General features: G+C 50.7%; 1 protein-coding gene across 4 annotated transcripts in view; it reads right to left on the bottom strand.

The window, feature by feature from the left end:
- The window catches only part of SEPTIN8 (septin 8), a 43,873-nt gene that overhangs the window by 18,937 nt on the left and 8,246 nt on the right, over positions 1-16,690 (bottom strand). For 3 of the 4 annotated variants that reach the window (XM_068408466.1, XM_068408467.1, XM_068408469.1), the window contains exons 2-5: positions 8,884-8,998; positions 7,383-7,578; positions 6,504-6,690; positions 126-287 (exon numbers count right to left, since the gene is read on the bottom strand). In XM_068408466.1, the coding sequence (XP_068264567.1) occupies positions 126-287; positions 6,504-6,690; positions 7,383-7,578; positions 8,884-8,998 (660 nt within the window). The remainder of the gene's footprint in view (positions 1-125; positions 288-6,503; positions 6,691-7,382; positions 7,579-8,883; positions 8,999-16,690) is intronic. The other variant, XM_068408468.1, reaches the window with a different exon arrangement.

Here is a 16,690-nt window from a genome sequence, read left to right as displayed (position 1 = left end):
GCTCAACTTTCAAACAGATGTAGTGTCTGGACAATCCCAATGAAACTTGCCCTTCAAATGCATTTTTGTGCAGCAATTTAACCTGTCACAACTCCTGGAGGCGATGGGATGGCAGCGTTACTCACATTCATCACAGAGTTGATCTCAGCGACCGCTTCGTCGTCCGTGGGGAACTGATAGATCTGCACGCCGTTGCTGACCAGCTCGCTCATTATCTTTATCTTGAACTTGTGCAACTCGCTCTTGGAGATGGTGTCTGCTTTGGCAATGATCGGGATGATGTTCACCTGCAGCAGGAGGGAGGAAGGACAAACAACCGGGTGAGCAAGCAGCTCTGTCGGGAGCGTGGGTGCCTGTGGGTGACCCAGGTCCTACCCCGGGAGCTGCTTTACATTTCATAAAACCACAGAGGTGCTACGCTTTGCATGCGAGCTGCAGCACAAGCCCAGCTGAACACTAGAGGGAAGAGTTTTCCAGGACTAATTTGGCTACAAGACTTCCAGATAAACCAAACACCCCGCAATAAATACCCAAGGAGCAGATCAAAGCCTCTGCTCTTGCCTATGGATGTTGTTACACGTAGAGACAGCGTAACTGTCACAGCTCGAGTTATCACTCCTGGCTGTGCTGACAAGCCGTTTTAGAAGACAAGCACAGGGGTGAAACGCTGCAGCGAGCTGGTGTGGAGCCTTCCCACGCTCCAGCAGAAAGAGCAGGGACTCCTCAGCCGCGTTCGCAGCGGTTGCAGATCCTTCCCCAGGGTTCCCCGAGCCGCTCCGTGAGGATCACAGCTCCGGTGTGTGGATCACACGGACCACCCAGGAAAGGTGCAGGGTGCCACACAGCAGGAGATCCGTTTTCATGCTGTTGTTGCTCAGCTTCGGTTTCACATCAGCAGTCACCGAGCACAACACCCCACGCAGCTTCATCAGCCCAGGTTTCAAAGCCACCCGCAAGCTGCGGGGTGGGGAGGTCCCCCGAGCCCAGCACATACCAACATCGAGGGCAAACGAGGGCCACATCCCCCATCCTTCAGGAGAGATATCACAGAATCAACCAGGTTGGAAGAGATCTCTGGGATCATTGAGTCCAACCATTGCCCTGACACCACCATGGCAACTAGACCAGGGCACTAAGTGCCATGTCCAGGCTTTTCTTAAACCCCTCCAGAGATGGGGACTCCACTACCTCCCTGGGCAGCCCCTTCCAATGGCTAATGACCCTTGCTGAGAAGAAATGCTTCCTCATGTCCAACCTGAACCTCCCCTGGCGAAGCCTGAGGCTGTGTCCTCTTGTCCTAGCGCTGGTTGCCTGGGAGAAGAGGCCGACTCCCACTGCGCTACAACCTCCCTTCAGGTAGTTGTAGACTGCACTAAGGTCACCTCTGAGCCTCCTCTTCTCCAGGCTGAACACCCCCAGCTCCCTCAGCCGTTCCTCGTAGGTCAGACCCTCCAGACCCTTCACCACCTTGGTCGCCCTCCTCTGCACTCGCTCCAACACCTCAACATCTTTCTTGAAGTGCGGGGCCCAGAACTGGACACAGGATTCAAGGTGCGGCCTCACCAGTGCCGAGTACAGAGGGACGATCCCTTCCCCAGACCGGCTGGCTACACTCTTCCTAAGAGAGGCCAGGATGCTATTGGCCTTCTTGGCCACCCGGGCACACTGCTGGCTCATGTTTAGTCGGCTGTCTATCAGCACCCCCAGGTCTCTTTCCACATATGGTTCACTATGGCCTCATGCTTGGGAGAGCTACAGTGGGGCAGGGTCTGCCACAGGAACCTCTCTTAGATAACGCTGCTCTGCCCAGAAAAGCCAAGTGCAACACTGCAAACCACGGCTTCAACAAACAACAACAAAGCTCGTCTGCCTGAACAGCAGCCAGATTCGTAGCAGTGAAACACGAGAATTCACACAAATGAGGGGAAAGTCTGATTTGCCATCTAACATTTCCCAACAGCCAACACTTTTTGTCCTACAAAGCAGAAATTCATAGCAGCCATTTGGTTTCCAGTGGGTGCCCATTAAAATAAATTACTTTGCTTTCCCAGCTCATGTTCCCTTTGAGCTCAGTGTTTTTTCCATACTTCTTGTTTTTTCTCCCCACTCTGGTTTAGCACTCACTAAATAAAAGAGCATTTACTCGCTCCAAAAGAAAATAGTCTTCATTTGCCCATTGCAAATTTACCTGAGAGGATAAATTCCTTATTTTTCCTCAGCCACTGACCTGGCCTCCTTTACCAAGGACCACGAACCCACACAGAACAAGGTCTGCTGCTCCCTCCACCCCTCAGCAGGTGGATGTCCTCGTTACAAAGGTTAAAAAGGGCCACGACCACAGCTGGGTGCCTCGCTGACCTGCCAAGAGCCAAGGAGGCTCAGATCCACCATCTCGCACAGAAAAAGGGTCAGCTCAGGGCTCACACACCGCCTGCTCAGGAGCGGTGTCTGCGAGGGGAAAGGCACTGCCGGGGAGCTGCTGTGTGCAGGGCTTCGTGCCCTCCAGCCAGCCAGGCACGCTGACAAACAGCACGAGAGGTGATTTTAGTCCATTTTCAGTTGGTCCAAGCAATTCCCTCCTCTTCTTCCACAAAGCACCAGCTCAGCCCTGCTTACAGTGCTGCAGGAGGCGCAGAGCCCGGAGCTTGGCAGAGCTTTCCCAGCTGCAGGAGAAGGCAGGCTCTGTGGTCACTCAGAGAAGGTGCAAACTGAGGCTGGTTCAAGTCCCCTCCAACCAGGTTCCTCATGCTTTGAAAAGGCAACTCTGCCAGCACCTGCTGCCACAGAGTTCAAAACCCAAAAGGGTTTTACAAGTTGTTGTATTTCCAGTAATCAACAGCCAACATCAATACTGTGGAGTCCTGGAAGTGGCATTTGGGTGTACCTCCCTCCTCCTCTCTTCTTCCCTTGTGAGTTCCTCATTTTTTAACTTATTACTGTTTTTATTTTGATTTCATGCATGCCTTGGAAACCCACAAGCTGGAAACCCACGGTTAACAGTGATACCCAGATACCATACAATTATCTTCCCATTTTCCTTTCTCCGATTTTGAGCATTGGCACCCAAAAGCCATCTAAGTCTAGAATGAGCTCAGCCCTTTGTAATAAGGAGAAAGGACAGAAAAGTTTGGAAACAAGAAACAAACAAAATATGAAATGCTACCAAACCAAACTGGATGTCTAACCCTGCCCTCCTACAGCACCTTCCACACATCCACTTCTGTGCAGAGGCCAGTCTGTGGCACAGAGATTAGCACCAAATAAACTGATACACAACTAGCTAGAGAAGAAGAGTCACCTCTCCTCTCCCTCCTGAACAGGTTTTAAAAACCCAATAAAAGCAAGTGATGCCAGAAGCGTGTGAGGTTTCTCTCTCCACTCTTACTTTTCCACAAATGTTTACCTGGGGTTGCAGGCAAAATCCCAGAGAACCTTCTTGTGTCTCATGGCAGAACAGCAATATTCTCTATTTAAAGATCTAGTAACAAAATAATGACGTTGACTACTGGTGTCATCCCACTGAATGTGACAGGCATGCAGTGTCCCCTGGAGTGTCACTCCATGTGCTGGAAGCCTCTGCTGGAGCTGGAATGAGGGCCAGAGGAAGTCTGTGCTTCAGACAAGACAGTGAACTCACACGCACACTCATAAAATACACCTCATTCTTACATCATCCCGACCACAGAGTTATTTCTCCTCTCCAAGAATAAAACTTAACAAGACTGTGCTGAAGTAAGACAGTTGGTAGAAAAATAATGTTTCTAATATAATAAGACTACATGGATTTTCACCTCGTGAAATACAGATGGATTTCTCCCCGTCTCCAAAGTGTTCCCACGTGCAAGCCCCAGTGAAGCCAACAGGCAAATCCTACCGTGGAAACCGAGCAGGAGAGGCACAAACCAGCCTGAAGCATCCCCCTGGCCAGTGTGTCAGCTCATGAAGGGCAAGCAAATAGCCACAGCTCGTGAACACCATCCAGGGACAACAACCAGGGAGCCCCAGGGTGCCCACGACAGCACACGGCTGTGCCGTCACTTTCCAGGGCAGGACTGTGGTTTAAATCAATAAATCACCTTCTCACCTGATACACATGCAGTTTTATCTATCTTATATATTTATCTCCTCCTTCTTCCAGGTTAAAGCCAACCCCTGCCAGGTCACACGTGCTTCCCACCTACCAGCCAGGCAGCCACATTTCATCTACCTAGACCCAGTTCTGAAGATGCTTCTGGCTCTCTGGCTGCAATTCAATACCCCAGACAACAGCTGAGCTCAGACAAACAAATATTGTATTACAGTACAATGGAAGATTTTGTTTGCAAACCAGCTTCACCCACAAGGGATTTTGTAAACTTTACACTAAAAGCAAGACTCATTAGTGAAATCATCACACGGATTCAAAAGCCTGCCCTAACCCGGTGCCACGCCACTGGTGTGCTAAAGCTAAGGTGTACCTGAGCCAGGTTCCTACAAAACCCTTGCTAAACTAGCCCCAGAGGCTGAGCCAGCAGAGCACACAGCAAAGCATTGCCTCCCACACACCTTTTGTCTCCATGAGCTCCGTTCTTTAACTGTGACACAGGGGCCACCAGCCATGTAAAGCTTCCCAAGAGGAGAGCCAGGTTCAGGTGTGCTCACGCGACTGCAGACTGAGTCAGAGCACGTCACCTCTGCTCAGCCACGGCGACCACTCGCTGTCACCAGGCTGGAGCAGACAGAAAGCTGCCTGGGCTTTGCTGACACCCCAGCTCGCTCTGCACATGCGCTGGCCCCCAAGCACAAAGGTTCATGTCTGCTGGGAAAGGGGCAGAGCGCTTTCATGCACCAATCTTTAAGGAACGCCTGGAAAGCACCCTGAACCCCTGGGATGACACTGATGCACAAATACAACATAAACCCCTGACAGCCAGAAAATATCAATGGTCTCTACTTGCTTATTCATTTCCATGCTGCTTGTGCAAGGCCACCACACCACAAAATCCAGGATGTTCTCATGCTGTGGTAAGAAGGGAGATGAGAGCAAAGGGATAAAGTGACTTCAGAGAGGACTATTTAAGTGGAAGTTTAGAAATATAAAAAGCTTGTGTGTGCACAAAGTTCTCATCTCTGCAGAAGTACAAAGGATTTATTTTGGTACTACCCAAGGACCACATTAAAGACAGCCACGGGGAAATGTGAAAAGTAGGGAATGCAGAAGGGAAGGAAGAGAAAAGCTTTGTGGGACCACCAGCACCAAGGGGAATCGTGCAAAAGCTTTTCTCCAAACATACTTCTGGGAACATGTAATGCTGGCACTGTGCCAAGAGACAAGAGTTTATTAAGGGAAAGGTTTTGGATTCAGTGTAACAGCCACCACGGTTACAAACAACCCACTGCAATGGGAAGCCAGCGCCTGCTCTGGAGCGGGGCCAAGGAAAATCAGGCCAAGAGCCCCGGGTGTCGAGGGCGGACAGCAGGGACTCCACGAGAGGGAACTCTACCTGCCAGGGAAGTCCAACAGAGCCGCACGTGGCCAACAGCCAGAGAAGAGAGCATTCCCTGTGTGACCCAGGGATGCCCAGTTAGTGCAGGGTCCCAGCTGCCCTGCCCGCCCCTCTGCAGACTGATCTGCCCGCTGAGAGAAACCCCCTTGCTGCTAAAATACTGCTCTGAAAGACAGGAAATTCTTGCAAAGAAGAGAAGAGATGCTGCTGTCACTAGTGACCTCTGAAGCCTCCTGCAGCTCCCTGGAAGCCAGCTGGAACAACCAGAAGTGTCAGAAACCTCCTCCGAGCTGCAGGAATATCAGCGGTGGCCGGTTAAGCAACCTACTGCCCCACAGCAGCAGCTTATGCACAAAGCAGCAATCCCCAGGCAGACCCTCTCACAACCCACTTTTAGGATTCCTATGACCTTGAGAGTTTCTCACCATATTTACATTTTCAGAAGACAGTGTGATCTACCCAGCTCATCTGGCACTACCAGCACTGACAGCTCACACACTCCCTGTGTGCCAGCACGTGCAGCCAACGCTTCTCTTCAGCCCTTGTCTCCTCTGTACTGACCACCACCTTGGGACAGCTACAGTTTTGGTTGCTCTCAGCCCCCCTGTCCCTGCTGACTGGGCAGGACAGCAGGGGTGGCTCTGCAGCTTCCACAGTTCGACTGCAGGAGCTGGAACACATCCTGACCTATAAAGAAGAGCTAATAAAGATGCAGCTGATGGCTTTGATAAACATGAACTAACCTTGGTAAGATTCTTACAGTGACGGACACTAAGCTAGCTTGAAAACCGGTTTTTCACTTGACTTTTTTCAAGAAAGCCAGTGAGAAAAAAAGACACAGGACCTCAGCAACCCCCAGGGCAGACTAAGTTTTACCAGAGTCCTAAAAACAGCTCAGCTAACACACAGGAAGGAGCCAGCACTTACACGGAAGGAACAGAGCCTTCCACAGGATAATCAATATTAACAGAAGCATCACCACTTCCAGAAAGAGGGACTATGGTTTCCAACCCTTACCTTGCTATCCAGCTTCTTCATTGTCACCAGATCCAAGGACTTGAGTGAGTGCCCAGTTGGAGTGATGAAGTACAGGCAGACGTGGATCCTCGTGTCGTGATAGTTGAAGAGAGATCGGCGGATTTTCAGCTCTTCTTGCAAATAGTTTTCAAACTGCGTATCAATGTACTCAACTATCGGCCTGTAACTAAAACCAGACCATTAGCAACCCAGATACTGGAGCTCAAAATTAAACAGTTTGAAGGCTTACGGAGTTCTCCTAGACATACTACAGTATCATTTAAAAAGTAGCTGTAAGACTCAAACAATTTAGCCTTACAACAGGAAAAGTGTGGCATTAACACACAGACCTTATGATCCAAAGGTTGCTGGAGTCCCCTGAGGCTGCCCTGCAAAGTCTAAGGACAGTGGAGCATGGGAAGACGACTACTCCCACAGATCAAGCTTTGCCCAGATCTCAGGGCTGAGCCATCTGGCTGTAGCAATGCAGCATGACCAAGGAGAGACCTTGGAGTCCCAGAAAGCCTTTATCTGGGGCTTGAGCAAGATGTTTGTGTAATTAAACAAGACGGGTCCAGAGACACCGTTCACTGCCAGAACAGATAATTCCCAACCCTGCACTGAGGACAGCTCGTTAACTGCTCACACTCCTGGAGGACACCATTCTCTGCTAGAAAGACCTCCTATGACCTCTCTTTTTGTCTCCTCACCCAGCTCCCTCTACAGTCAGCCCCCAGAAGCAGAGCCACTGCAGGGAGCTCCTCCACGAACAGAAACACGGACACCTCCTCTACAACACTGCAAGCAGGACTGCAGGCAGTCCACGTCTAAGCATCAGAGGCAAGCCCAGAAAAGCCAAGCAGATGGCACGAGACCTGCCTTTCGTCTTTATTTATCTGATCCCCAAATCCAACCGCATCCACAATCGTCAGCTTCAGGTGGACGTTGCTCTCCTGCAGGTCGTAGGTCCGTGGCCGCAAGCGAACTGCGCTCTCATAGTGACTGGCTTCCTCCGTCTCAAACGTGGTATTGAAGAGGGTGTTCATTAGTGTGGATTTCCCAATGCCAGTCTCACCTAGGAAGGAGAAATAATCAGCTCACTGCAGCATGAATTTGTCACAGGTACTTCAAAGAACACTAATTACAGAGCAGAACTAAATTATACTGCGAAAGGTCACTACAAATTGCTTGTGGACAGACATATAATTGTCACAGAGGTAACTGCATTCTCCAAGGCCTCCATGCTTAATGCAAAGCTAACACACCACTTTGGTCTCAGCTCCCCAGCGAGGACCATACAGCACAGCAAAACACACCATCTTCCCCTCCATGTACCCTGACTCTGCTTGGGATCCTGCACCAGAGAAGCTGGGGAGAGTACAGTAGAGTCTTTTGAGTCCTCAGATGAGGAGGAGTAAAACTCAGCTGCTCCTACTGAGAAGGACTATCCAGGTAGCTCCAGTTTGCAAATGGAAGTATTTAACTTGCCACGTACAGTCTTCCCTTAATCCTTCCTATTGCAAAGCTGTTGCAGCGGAGGAGATGAGCAACACCTCACTGTTTATGGATATTCTTCTGGTTTGATCCACAAGGCTCAGCCACTCGGACCTCCCTGCCACTCTCTGCAGCTCCTGCACCTGCAGCTCAGCTCAACGCAGAGCTGGACAGTCTCATACCCGTTTCCTCCCCTCCATGCCTCACCAAAGGCAGAAAGTTGATATATCACAGAATCACAGCATGGTTTGGGTTGGAAGGGACCTTAAAGCCCATCCAGTTCCCACCCCCCTGCCATGGGCAGGGACACCTTCCACCAGACCAGGTTGCTCCAAGCCCCATCCAACCTGGCCTTGAGCACTGCCAGGGAGGGGGCAGCCACAGCTTCTCTGGGCAGCCTGGGCCGGTGTCTCACCACCCTCACAGCAAAGAATTTCTTCCTAATATCTCATCTAAATCTCCCCTCTTTCAGTTTAAAACCGTTCCCCCTCGTCCTGTCACTATATGCCCTTGTAAAAAGCCCCTCTCCAGCTTTCCTGTAGCCCCTTCAGGTACTGGAAGGTGCTAGAAGGTCTTCCCGGAGCCTTCTCTTCTCCAGGCTGAACAGCCCCAACTCTCTCAAAGCTTTTCCCAAGACTCACTCTAATTTTGGGCAACGAGTCTCCAACAGTCACTTGTGAAAGTCACAGCTCAGAAGCACCAAGTTCTGGAGAGCACAAGTTCATTGAAATTATTATGCATTCTTTTGTAAAATGATCAAGCAATTCAGAATTGCTTGAAGTCACTGCCAAGGCCCGTGGCACAGCAGGACACACAAGAAATCCTGGTCCCAACCTCACCGCGCCGCCAGCTCAGCCCACGTCTGTGTGCAGAGGACCATGCTCACCCACGCAGAGGATGTTGAAGCTGAAGCCTTGTGTGACGGACTTGCTGACCAGCTGGTCGGGGAGACTGTCGAAGCCCACATGGCCCCCCAGGGAAAGGTTCCTCTTCTCTTCATTCTGGTAGGGAGAAGAAGCCAGGTTAGCAGAACTGCACTGAGATGGCAAGTCAGAGACATGAGAGGAACCACCGAGCCCAAGAAACAACCACCCTCCCGGGCACTGCAGAGCCACCGACACAAACCCCAACGCTGCCTGTGAGAGCTGGTGTTTCGGCACACCAGAGCTCAAACCTTCCGACAGCCACCAACAGAAAAGAGAGGGGAAAATACTGGTCTTAATGGGGAACTGGGAGAACTAAGCTACCAGGCTACAAAGAAAACACTAGCATGAGCTCCAACCACACACCACTGGGAGAGATTAGCAAAGGAAAACCCACCACCGTGTGTTTTAGCACTCATTTCTCCTCATCCTTTTTTATTTTCTTACACTCTCCAGCACTGAATTCAGCTTGACAGACTCTGCACTCCCCTCACCCCGAGCACTCGATTTTTTCCCTCTGCTCTTGCCATGAGCAGCGTGGTTTTGTTCGCTCCGGCGTCCAGGGGTGCTGGTGGCACAGGCAGGGCGAGGAACCCTCTTGCTTTACCATCTGCAACCACACAGTTTCCCACCGTTTCTCCGCGGTTCCTCTTCCTGCCTCCCCCACATGCACTTTGTTCTCCCTTCTGCCTCCTCCCTCCCCCAGAGGAAGCTGATCACCTGGTCTGAGACACTAAACACCCGAGGAGAGAACGGGCCTGTGCCCCACGTTGTACAGAAAGGCAGCCCAGACCAGCTGTAATTCCAGGAGAGAGGAGTTGACAGGAGGGACATTTCTGTTTCCAGGGGTTAAGAACAGAAGAGTTTGGATTTGCACAAATATTTCAACAGGTGTTGCCACCTCTCTACCCAGCTTAGCAACGCTGAGCCCAGGGACCAGACCACTGTCCCTGCAGCCCCTCAAGCACTCTTACCCTTCCAAGGATACACCATTTCTGAGCATGAGCCACTCACCCTCACCGTTAATTGGTAAATTACTACTTTTCTTAATCACCAGCACACAGTGGAAAACAGGGATGGAAAAAGTGTCTGCCCTTTGCCTGGCTCTGGTTCTTCCGTCTGTCCCTGACAATCCAGAATTAACAAGAGCACACCCTGAGAAGGGCCTAAGCTGGCTGTCAAACTTTAAATTAACTCAAGAGGAAAACTAACGCCGCGATACACCTCGTGTATTGCTCGATGCCTGCAGTAAGACTGCTAAATAAAACATGAACCTTTGTTCAACTGCATCTCGAGTCAAAGCCTCCTTTAGTTCTGCCTGAGGTAGAACAAATATTCTCAGCTTTGTAAAATAAACCTTTTATATCACAAGAACCACCTGTGAGCAACTGAAGCAGCTCTGATGCCTCACGTACAAACCTTCTGGCTGTCCTGGTCAGCACTTGTGACCAACTTTCAGATGGTTTTAGCCCAGTGCTCTCCCAAGGGACTCCCCTGGATGGAAACACAACCGAATCGTAGCTGGGCTCCTGCAATCAATTCTGTTTGATCCCATCGGGATCGATCGCGCTCACTAACCAAGCGGAAATAGCAATCTTTTAAAGTTCTCCTGTGGGAGAGACGGCTCCAATTAAGGTTTTAAGATGGCCAAGAGTTTAGGTGAATTAAAAAGGGCCCCTAAGACACAGAAACCGCCACGTCAAACTTCCTTCCATTCATCTGTCACCACACGTTGATGCTAAAGCTCAGACTAACAGCTCTGCAGGGACAGACCCCGATGCAGGACCAGTCCCCAGCACACAGGGAGAAACATGAGTCCGTGCTGATCCGGGCAGCCCAGCACTGACCTGTGGATCCAGCATGGGATGGTGCAACTGCACCGGGAAGGGGAACGTGGGCCAACGTGTGCTGGGAAAGGGCTCAGCGTTGCTTAGGGTTTGTTTTTTTCCTCTTAAGGAGGAGACTGTCACAAGGCGCAGGAAGCCACTGCATGGCTCAGACCTGGCATCAACAGAGCTTGAGGGGCTTCCTCGGGCTCTCAGCCCCATCCCCTCAGCCCCCACTCCTCCTCTCCCCCCCAGCCCCTCCGAGCCACCACCTCACAGAGCTCAAACTACCAGTTCCCACCACTGCAATGCAGCGAGAGCCAAGCAAGCCGTTCCCACAGAAAGTCACCGAGTCCGATGGTTATGCTTGGTGTCTTTTCATTTTAAATAATAAACAAAAACAAGCAAATAAAAACACAAACCAGAAGCCTGGGATGACATTTTGGATGGGAAATAAATGAAGGCTGCCGAGGGCTATGATTAGGCTGAGAGTGCCCGAGGCTGGGAGGAGGTTTCCAGGCAACAGGCAGCACCAGTGCTCGGGATTTCAAAATAGGCTCCAGCTAGGCAAGGCTGCATTGAGAATTCAGTCATGCTTCAGCCAGAGGAATCCCAAATGCGTTCGCAAAGGGCTTTCTTTTTCTCTTCTTTTTTTTTGGCATTTAGTCGCTGTTCGTTACGGGACAAGAATACACTTACTCAAAACTGCTCATCATCTCTTAAAGGTGCTAAACCAATGAGTGAAACTTCAGCGGAACGTTTTTATCAGTGACCTTGAAAAGCAGAGTTTCCTTTTATTTCTGTAAGCAGCGATAATAATCTGGTCCAAGTCCAAGACGCTGCCGATACCCAAGCAGAAAACCATTTGCTGTGCTTGCAGTGCCTTCAGCTGTCACTCAGCCTCTGAAGGGATTTTGCTGTTGTTGCTGTGTTAGGACAAACAACGGCAACAACTGCTGGAAAGTAATAAGACCAGGAAAAGAAAGAAAGGGGAAAAAAAGTATTCTCTTGTTTTATTCTTTCCCTCCAATCCATTGAGCTTACAAGCTTGACAGCCTTGCTAACACACCCAGCTTTTCTGGCCACTTGTGTTGTTTGGTGTTTTGACCTGCCCTGGAGAGGAACCTTCCCACCACCCTGATGAGCAACCACCAGCACTTCTGCCTGCACCTCCCTGCAACTGACTGGCGAGTCTCACCCCAAACGACTAACCCTTTTGGCCAGCTCCCGCTCGCCCAGGCTAGCTCAAGGACAGCTTGACACAGTTCACCTGCTAGTAAAGACATCAAGGTCATACTCAAAACTGAATTCTTTCCAGCAGAAGCAGCCAGCCTGCAACGCTCAGCATAAATAATCAATCCAGAATATAAACGCTGCAATGAACGAGGGCAGCAGCAAGGCAGCAATGTGAGGTTTTTTGTTGTTTTTGTTTTAAACAACAGCTAAGAATTTCAGCAGGACTTGCTCCACGTTTGGCGCCAGTGATGCGACTGCTCTGCAGGAGAGAATCAGGCAGGTGACGCGGCAGAGCTGGATGGGATCAGCCATGGCGAGAGCCAGGCAGAAACACAGCCCTGCCCCTTCCAGTTGCACTGGTCTCTGCAACGCTCCCGCCCTCCGCAACGCCTGATGAGAATCAGGTCCCTCATCTCATGGCCTGGAGAGAGAACCCTCCTGCTTCTTACCAGGCAAGACCCCATCCTGCAGCTGCAAATAACCATGAGGCAGTCAAGCTTTCCTGAAGCCCGTCTGGTCATTTTGCGACATGATAATTAAGAGTTTGTGATGGCTCCGAGTGCAAACTCCCACCATAAGCAGCCGCTGCAGCCCTGAACGCCACTTCTGGGTCACTCATGGCATCCCGTGATCGGCAGCTACCAGGGTTTTACTTGGAGCCTTTGAACACGCTCTTTGAAGATCTTCTGTGCCTTGAGCTCATCTTCAGGGCTTGAAGCAGAGAGACAAGGGGATAATTTGTATTTTGAATCTGGAATTTCGTGGGAAACAAAAGATTCATTGGAAGGTCAGAGCAGAATTTATTAACTTTCAAATCCAAAGTCCTTTGAACATTTTCACAGATGCTCTGGCCAGGCCGAGAAGCAGGCAACAGGCACACAAATGGCATCTGGGGGCACAGCCACGGGAACAACAGCCACCCTGAAGGGAGATCGATCTTTGGCTCTGGTTTGACAGCTACATCACAGGACCCTTCTCCTGGCGTGCAGCGGAAAGACAGACGTGCCCTTGGCAGCACAGATTGCCGTGCTTAGCTGAGAACTGAAAAGAAACCTCCCAACACAGTGCACCAAACCTGCTGTGGCACCAGCCACGCCGGCTCCCGGACACTCTGCTGGAAGCTGAGGATGCACTTGGGATGCACAACAGCACGCTGGCCCGTTCCTGCAGCCACACCAGCACGGAGCTGCCCAGGGAACCAAAACCAGCATTTCAAACCCACAACAGCTTCCTGAGCCCATCCACAGCAGGGTCCCACAGACCGTGCCGTGCAGCGGGACCACGGGGCTGGGAGGAAGCAGGGGCAGCTGGCCACAAACCACATCCACAGAAGATGATATGTTATTTGGACCTTTACTGCAAGTGAGACAAGAAAAGGCAGCAGAGAAACACAATCAGAGAGGCCAAATCCAGATCCCTATAAGAGGGTCAACACAGTATTCACGTATTAATTAATCCCTCTACTAGGAAGAGCCTAAAGAAACCTGTGAGGAGAAGGCACAGGCTACAGCATCAACCAGTGTGGCTACAGTCCTTTAAACACTAAAAATCTGATGACAGTTTCTCTTCTCCCAGTCTCTTCATGCTTCACCTCCAAATTAGCATCGGTTTCACTTTGCGTCATTACATTTTTCAGCAGCTTCTCCCAGGAAAAGTGGCTTTATCCCTGTCTGAGCAATCCGTGGGGGATGTCAGCAGTGAGATCAGCTCCATGTTCAGCTGCCCCTCAACTGCAGGGTTTTCCTTGCTGGGGCTCCCGGTGCACAGCGGAGCAGCTTGCTCTGCTTCTAGATGTGCTGCCCCTGCTCTCCTTGCTTTCACAGCAGGAGCAGTATGAACAGACTGGAACTTGGATATAAAAGACCATTCTGACATCAGTTGGTTAAAAAAAAAGAAAAAAGATATTGAGAAGTGTCATCTTGCAATTAATGTCAACAAGAAATGCTCTTTGGTGACATATGCTTGTGTTTTCTCCTTGAGACAACCCTCTTGTTTTCCTGAATGAAGCAGGTGAAAGCATATGGGTAAACAACAGCGTATTTGAATGCCACAATCACAAATGGGGATATTTGTTTTCTTAAATGGTGATATTTATTTTTTTTTAAGAACTTGGCATGATGGGAGTTGTGATGTAGATCTTGGGCCCTGCTACAGCAGGCTCATCAGCGTACAAGCAATTTATGAATATGCCCTGTAACACCAAGAGCAAAACCCAAAACTCCCATGTTTATCAGCTAAACCATGACTTGTGTGAAGCCTCCCTGTTTTATACCCTGAGGGACAGCACAGCACTTTTCTGTGCCCAAGGTGCCTTTTCCTGTTTCTACAGCCCAACAAAACACGAGTGAGAAAGATGAACAGCTGACATTTTCCAATGCAAAACAGCAAAGGCCTACAGGGGAAAAAGGAGGGGAAACGCAGTCCTTTCTTCTTTCTGTTGAATGAAAAGGGCTTACCCTTGGGGTGAAGGGCTTTGTGCAAGTGTATCTGCTGCTCCCAGATGCTCCCCCCGGCACCTCTGTAGGCTTCGCACCTCCAGCCCTGGGTCTCCCCGAGCTGGGGCCAGGCTGCAGCTCCCCAAATGCCAACACCACATGCAGGGCAGAGGCATGGCCATTCGGATTAGAGCTTTCCTGTTCCGGGAGCTCACAGGCAGTGGTATTTCAGGCCCTTCTCTTCCTGGGCTTCCTCCATTTACGTTTTCCATACACATTTATAAAACAGCAAGAGGCAACAACACAACACCTGCACAGCACTTTCCCATAGTGCTTCAATTCCCACTGCCAAGGCACACCTTTGTTTATAAATTCCTCAATCCTGGATGACATCTTGACCTTAAACAATACCAAATCCCCCAGGACTTTGCAGCACGGGTCCGCCTCCAAGCTGGGTGCAGCCCGTTACCCCAAGGCCCCGCAGAGGCCTCTGCGCTGGGTACACCCACGGGCGCCCCGTTTCGCACCACCGTGGCCGTGGAGTCAGATCCTCTGCCCTCCAATTTACAGTCAAATCAAAACAGAAAGATAAGACAGCGCTAGCAGACGGGTTGCAGCTCCTGGATCGGCCTAGCAGGCCTCTGGCAGGGCTCCCGCGGTGGGACGGAGCGGGCAGCCACCGCGGGGGCCGGCACAGCTGGGGCCTGCTGCTAGTAACAAAGCAGTGACTTCAGCTGCTTCATTCCCCATCCACAACCCGCCACCACAACAGAGCGTGCAACAGAGATTAATACATACACCAGTGGGGTTTGTAGGATGCTATTCCTTGTCTCCTGCCTACAGGAAAGCGGGAGAGGGGCTTTTTACAAGGACAAGCAGTGACAGGACAAGAGGGAATGGTTTTTAAACTGAGAGAGGGGAGATTTAGATTAGATTTTAGGAAGACATTCTTTCCTGTGAGGGTGGTGAGACACTGGCCCAGGTTGCCCAGAGAAGCTGTGGCTGCCCCCTCCCTGGCAGTGTTCAAGGCCAGGTTGGATGGGGCTTGGAGCAACCTGGTCTAGTGGAAGGTGTCCCTGCCTGTGGCAGAGGGTTGGAACGAGATGATCTTTAAGGTCCCTTCCAACCCAAACCAGTCTGTGATTCTATGAAATGCATGGAATCAAGGAATTATTCAGTCCTGATGCAGGGAGTCTCATTTGCAGCTGAGCAGAGAAAGGACTGAATGAGATCTGGCTCTTTATTAAATCCAAGCAGAGCAAGCTGGTCCCATGGACAGGCTCGTGCACACCAGCACCCCAAGCAGCCATGCTGCCGGCATTGCCTGGCCCCTCTCAAACTGTACAGGGCAAGTGGATCTGCCCACAAACCCACGGAACAGGGAGGTCTGCTTCAGGGTCCAGCACAGGCAGGGTCCCTACCCCAACCCCACAACTGCGTGATGCAGAGGGGACCTCACCCTAACACCCGTCCCTGCGAGGTTCCTTACGGAGGCGCTGGTAGATTTATCCTCAGTTCACAAGCAAACCGAGTCATGGGGCAGCTGAGTGCTTGCCCAGAGACCTTTGGGCAAACAGTGTCAGAAGCCAAATTCAGCTGCTTTGTCCAAGCAGGCACTCCCTGGGGCTCAGCCCACTTTAACTGGATCAACGGGGAAAAACCTGGCAAATCACCTCTCCCAGGAGATCCTACCCCATCTCTGAATACTGGCTCAACAAACGCCACTTGACATTTGCAAAGAAACTGCAGCAAGTACAGGCTCAGGTTTCCACGAGGAAAACATTTCTTTTGCCAAGCTCAGCAGCTGAGGGGTAGTGACAGCAACACCATACCTGAGGGTTGAAAAGCACCTCTGTGGTGCCAGCAACATTCAAAACAGACACTATCACACTTCAGAATGGTATCTTGTACTCCCAGGCTACAGACTATTAGAGTTAGTACAGCATCAATGAACGAGCTTGCACTTTGCAGCCTACTAAGCAGAAAGAGACTGCCCAAGAGAGGTAACAAGGCCAGATTTGAGGCTGCCTAACATCAGCCAGAGGATGCTGAGCATAGTAAGTCTTGACAGAAGGCTTAGGCGCCGTAAGCGTGACCTCATGGGTGCCTGTGGCACTGTAGACAAAAGGAAGAGCACACTTTCGGCTGGGGCTGGCCACTGGAGATCTCAGCACCTCTTAGGCTAAAACTGTCGCATCTAAATGCCACCTAATCTCAAACAGATTTGCAAAGCACAAGCACATACACAAGTCTGAAGGTTTTCAGTTAATCTT

This window comes from Nyctibius grandis, chromosome 10 (assembly GCF_013368605.1).
Source record: "Nyctibius grandis isolate bNycGra1 chromosome 10, bNycGra1.pri, whole genome shotgun sequence".
Classification (NCBI taxonomy): domain Eukaryota; kingdom Metazoa; phylum Chordata; class Aves; order Nyctibiiformes; family Nyctibiidae; genus Nyctibius; species Nyctibius grandis.
This window is presented reverse-complemented; position numbering and strand designations above follow the sequence as displayed.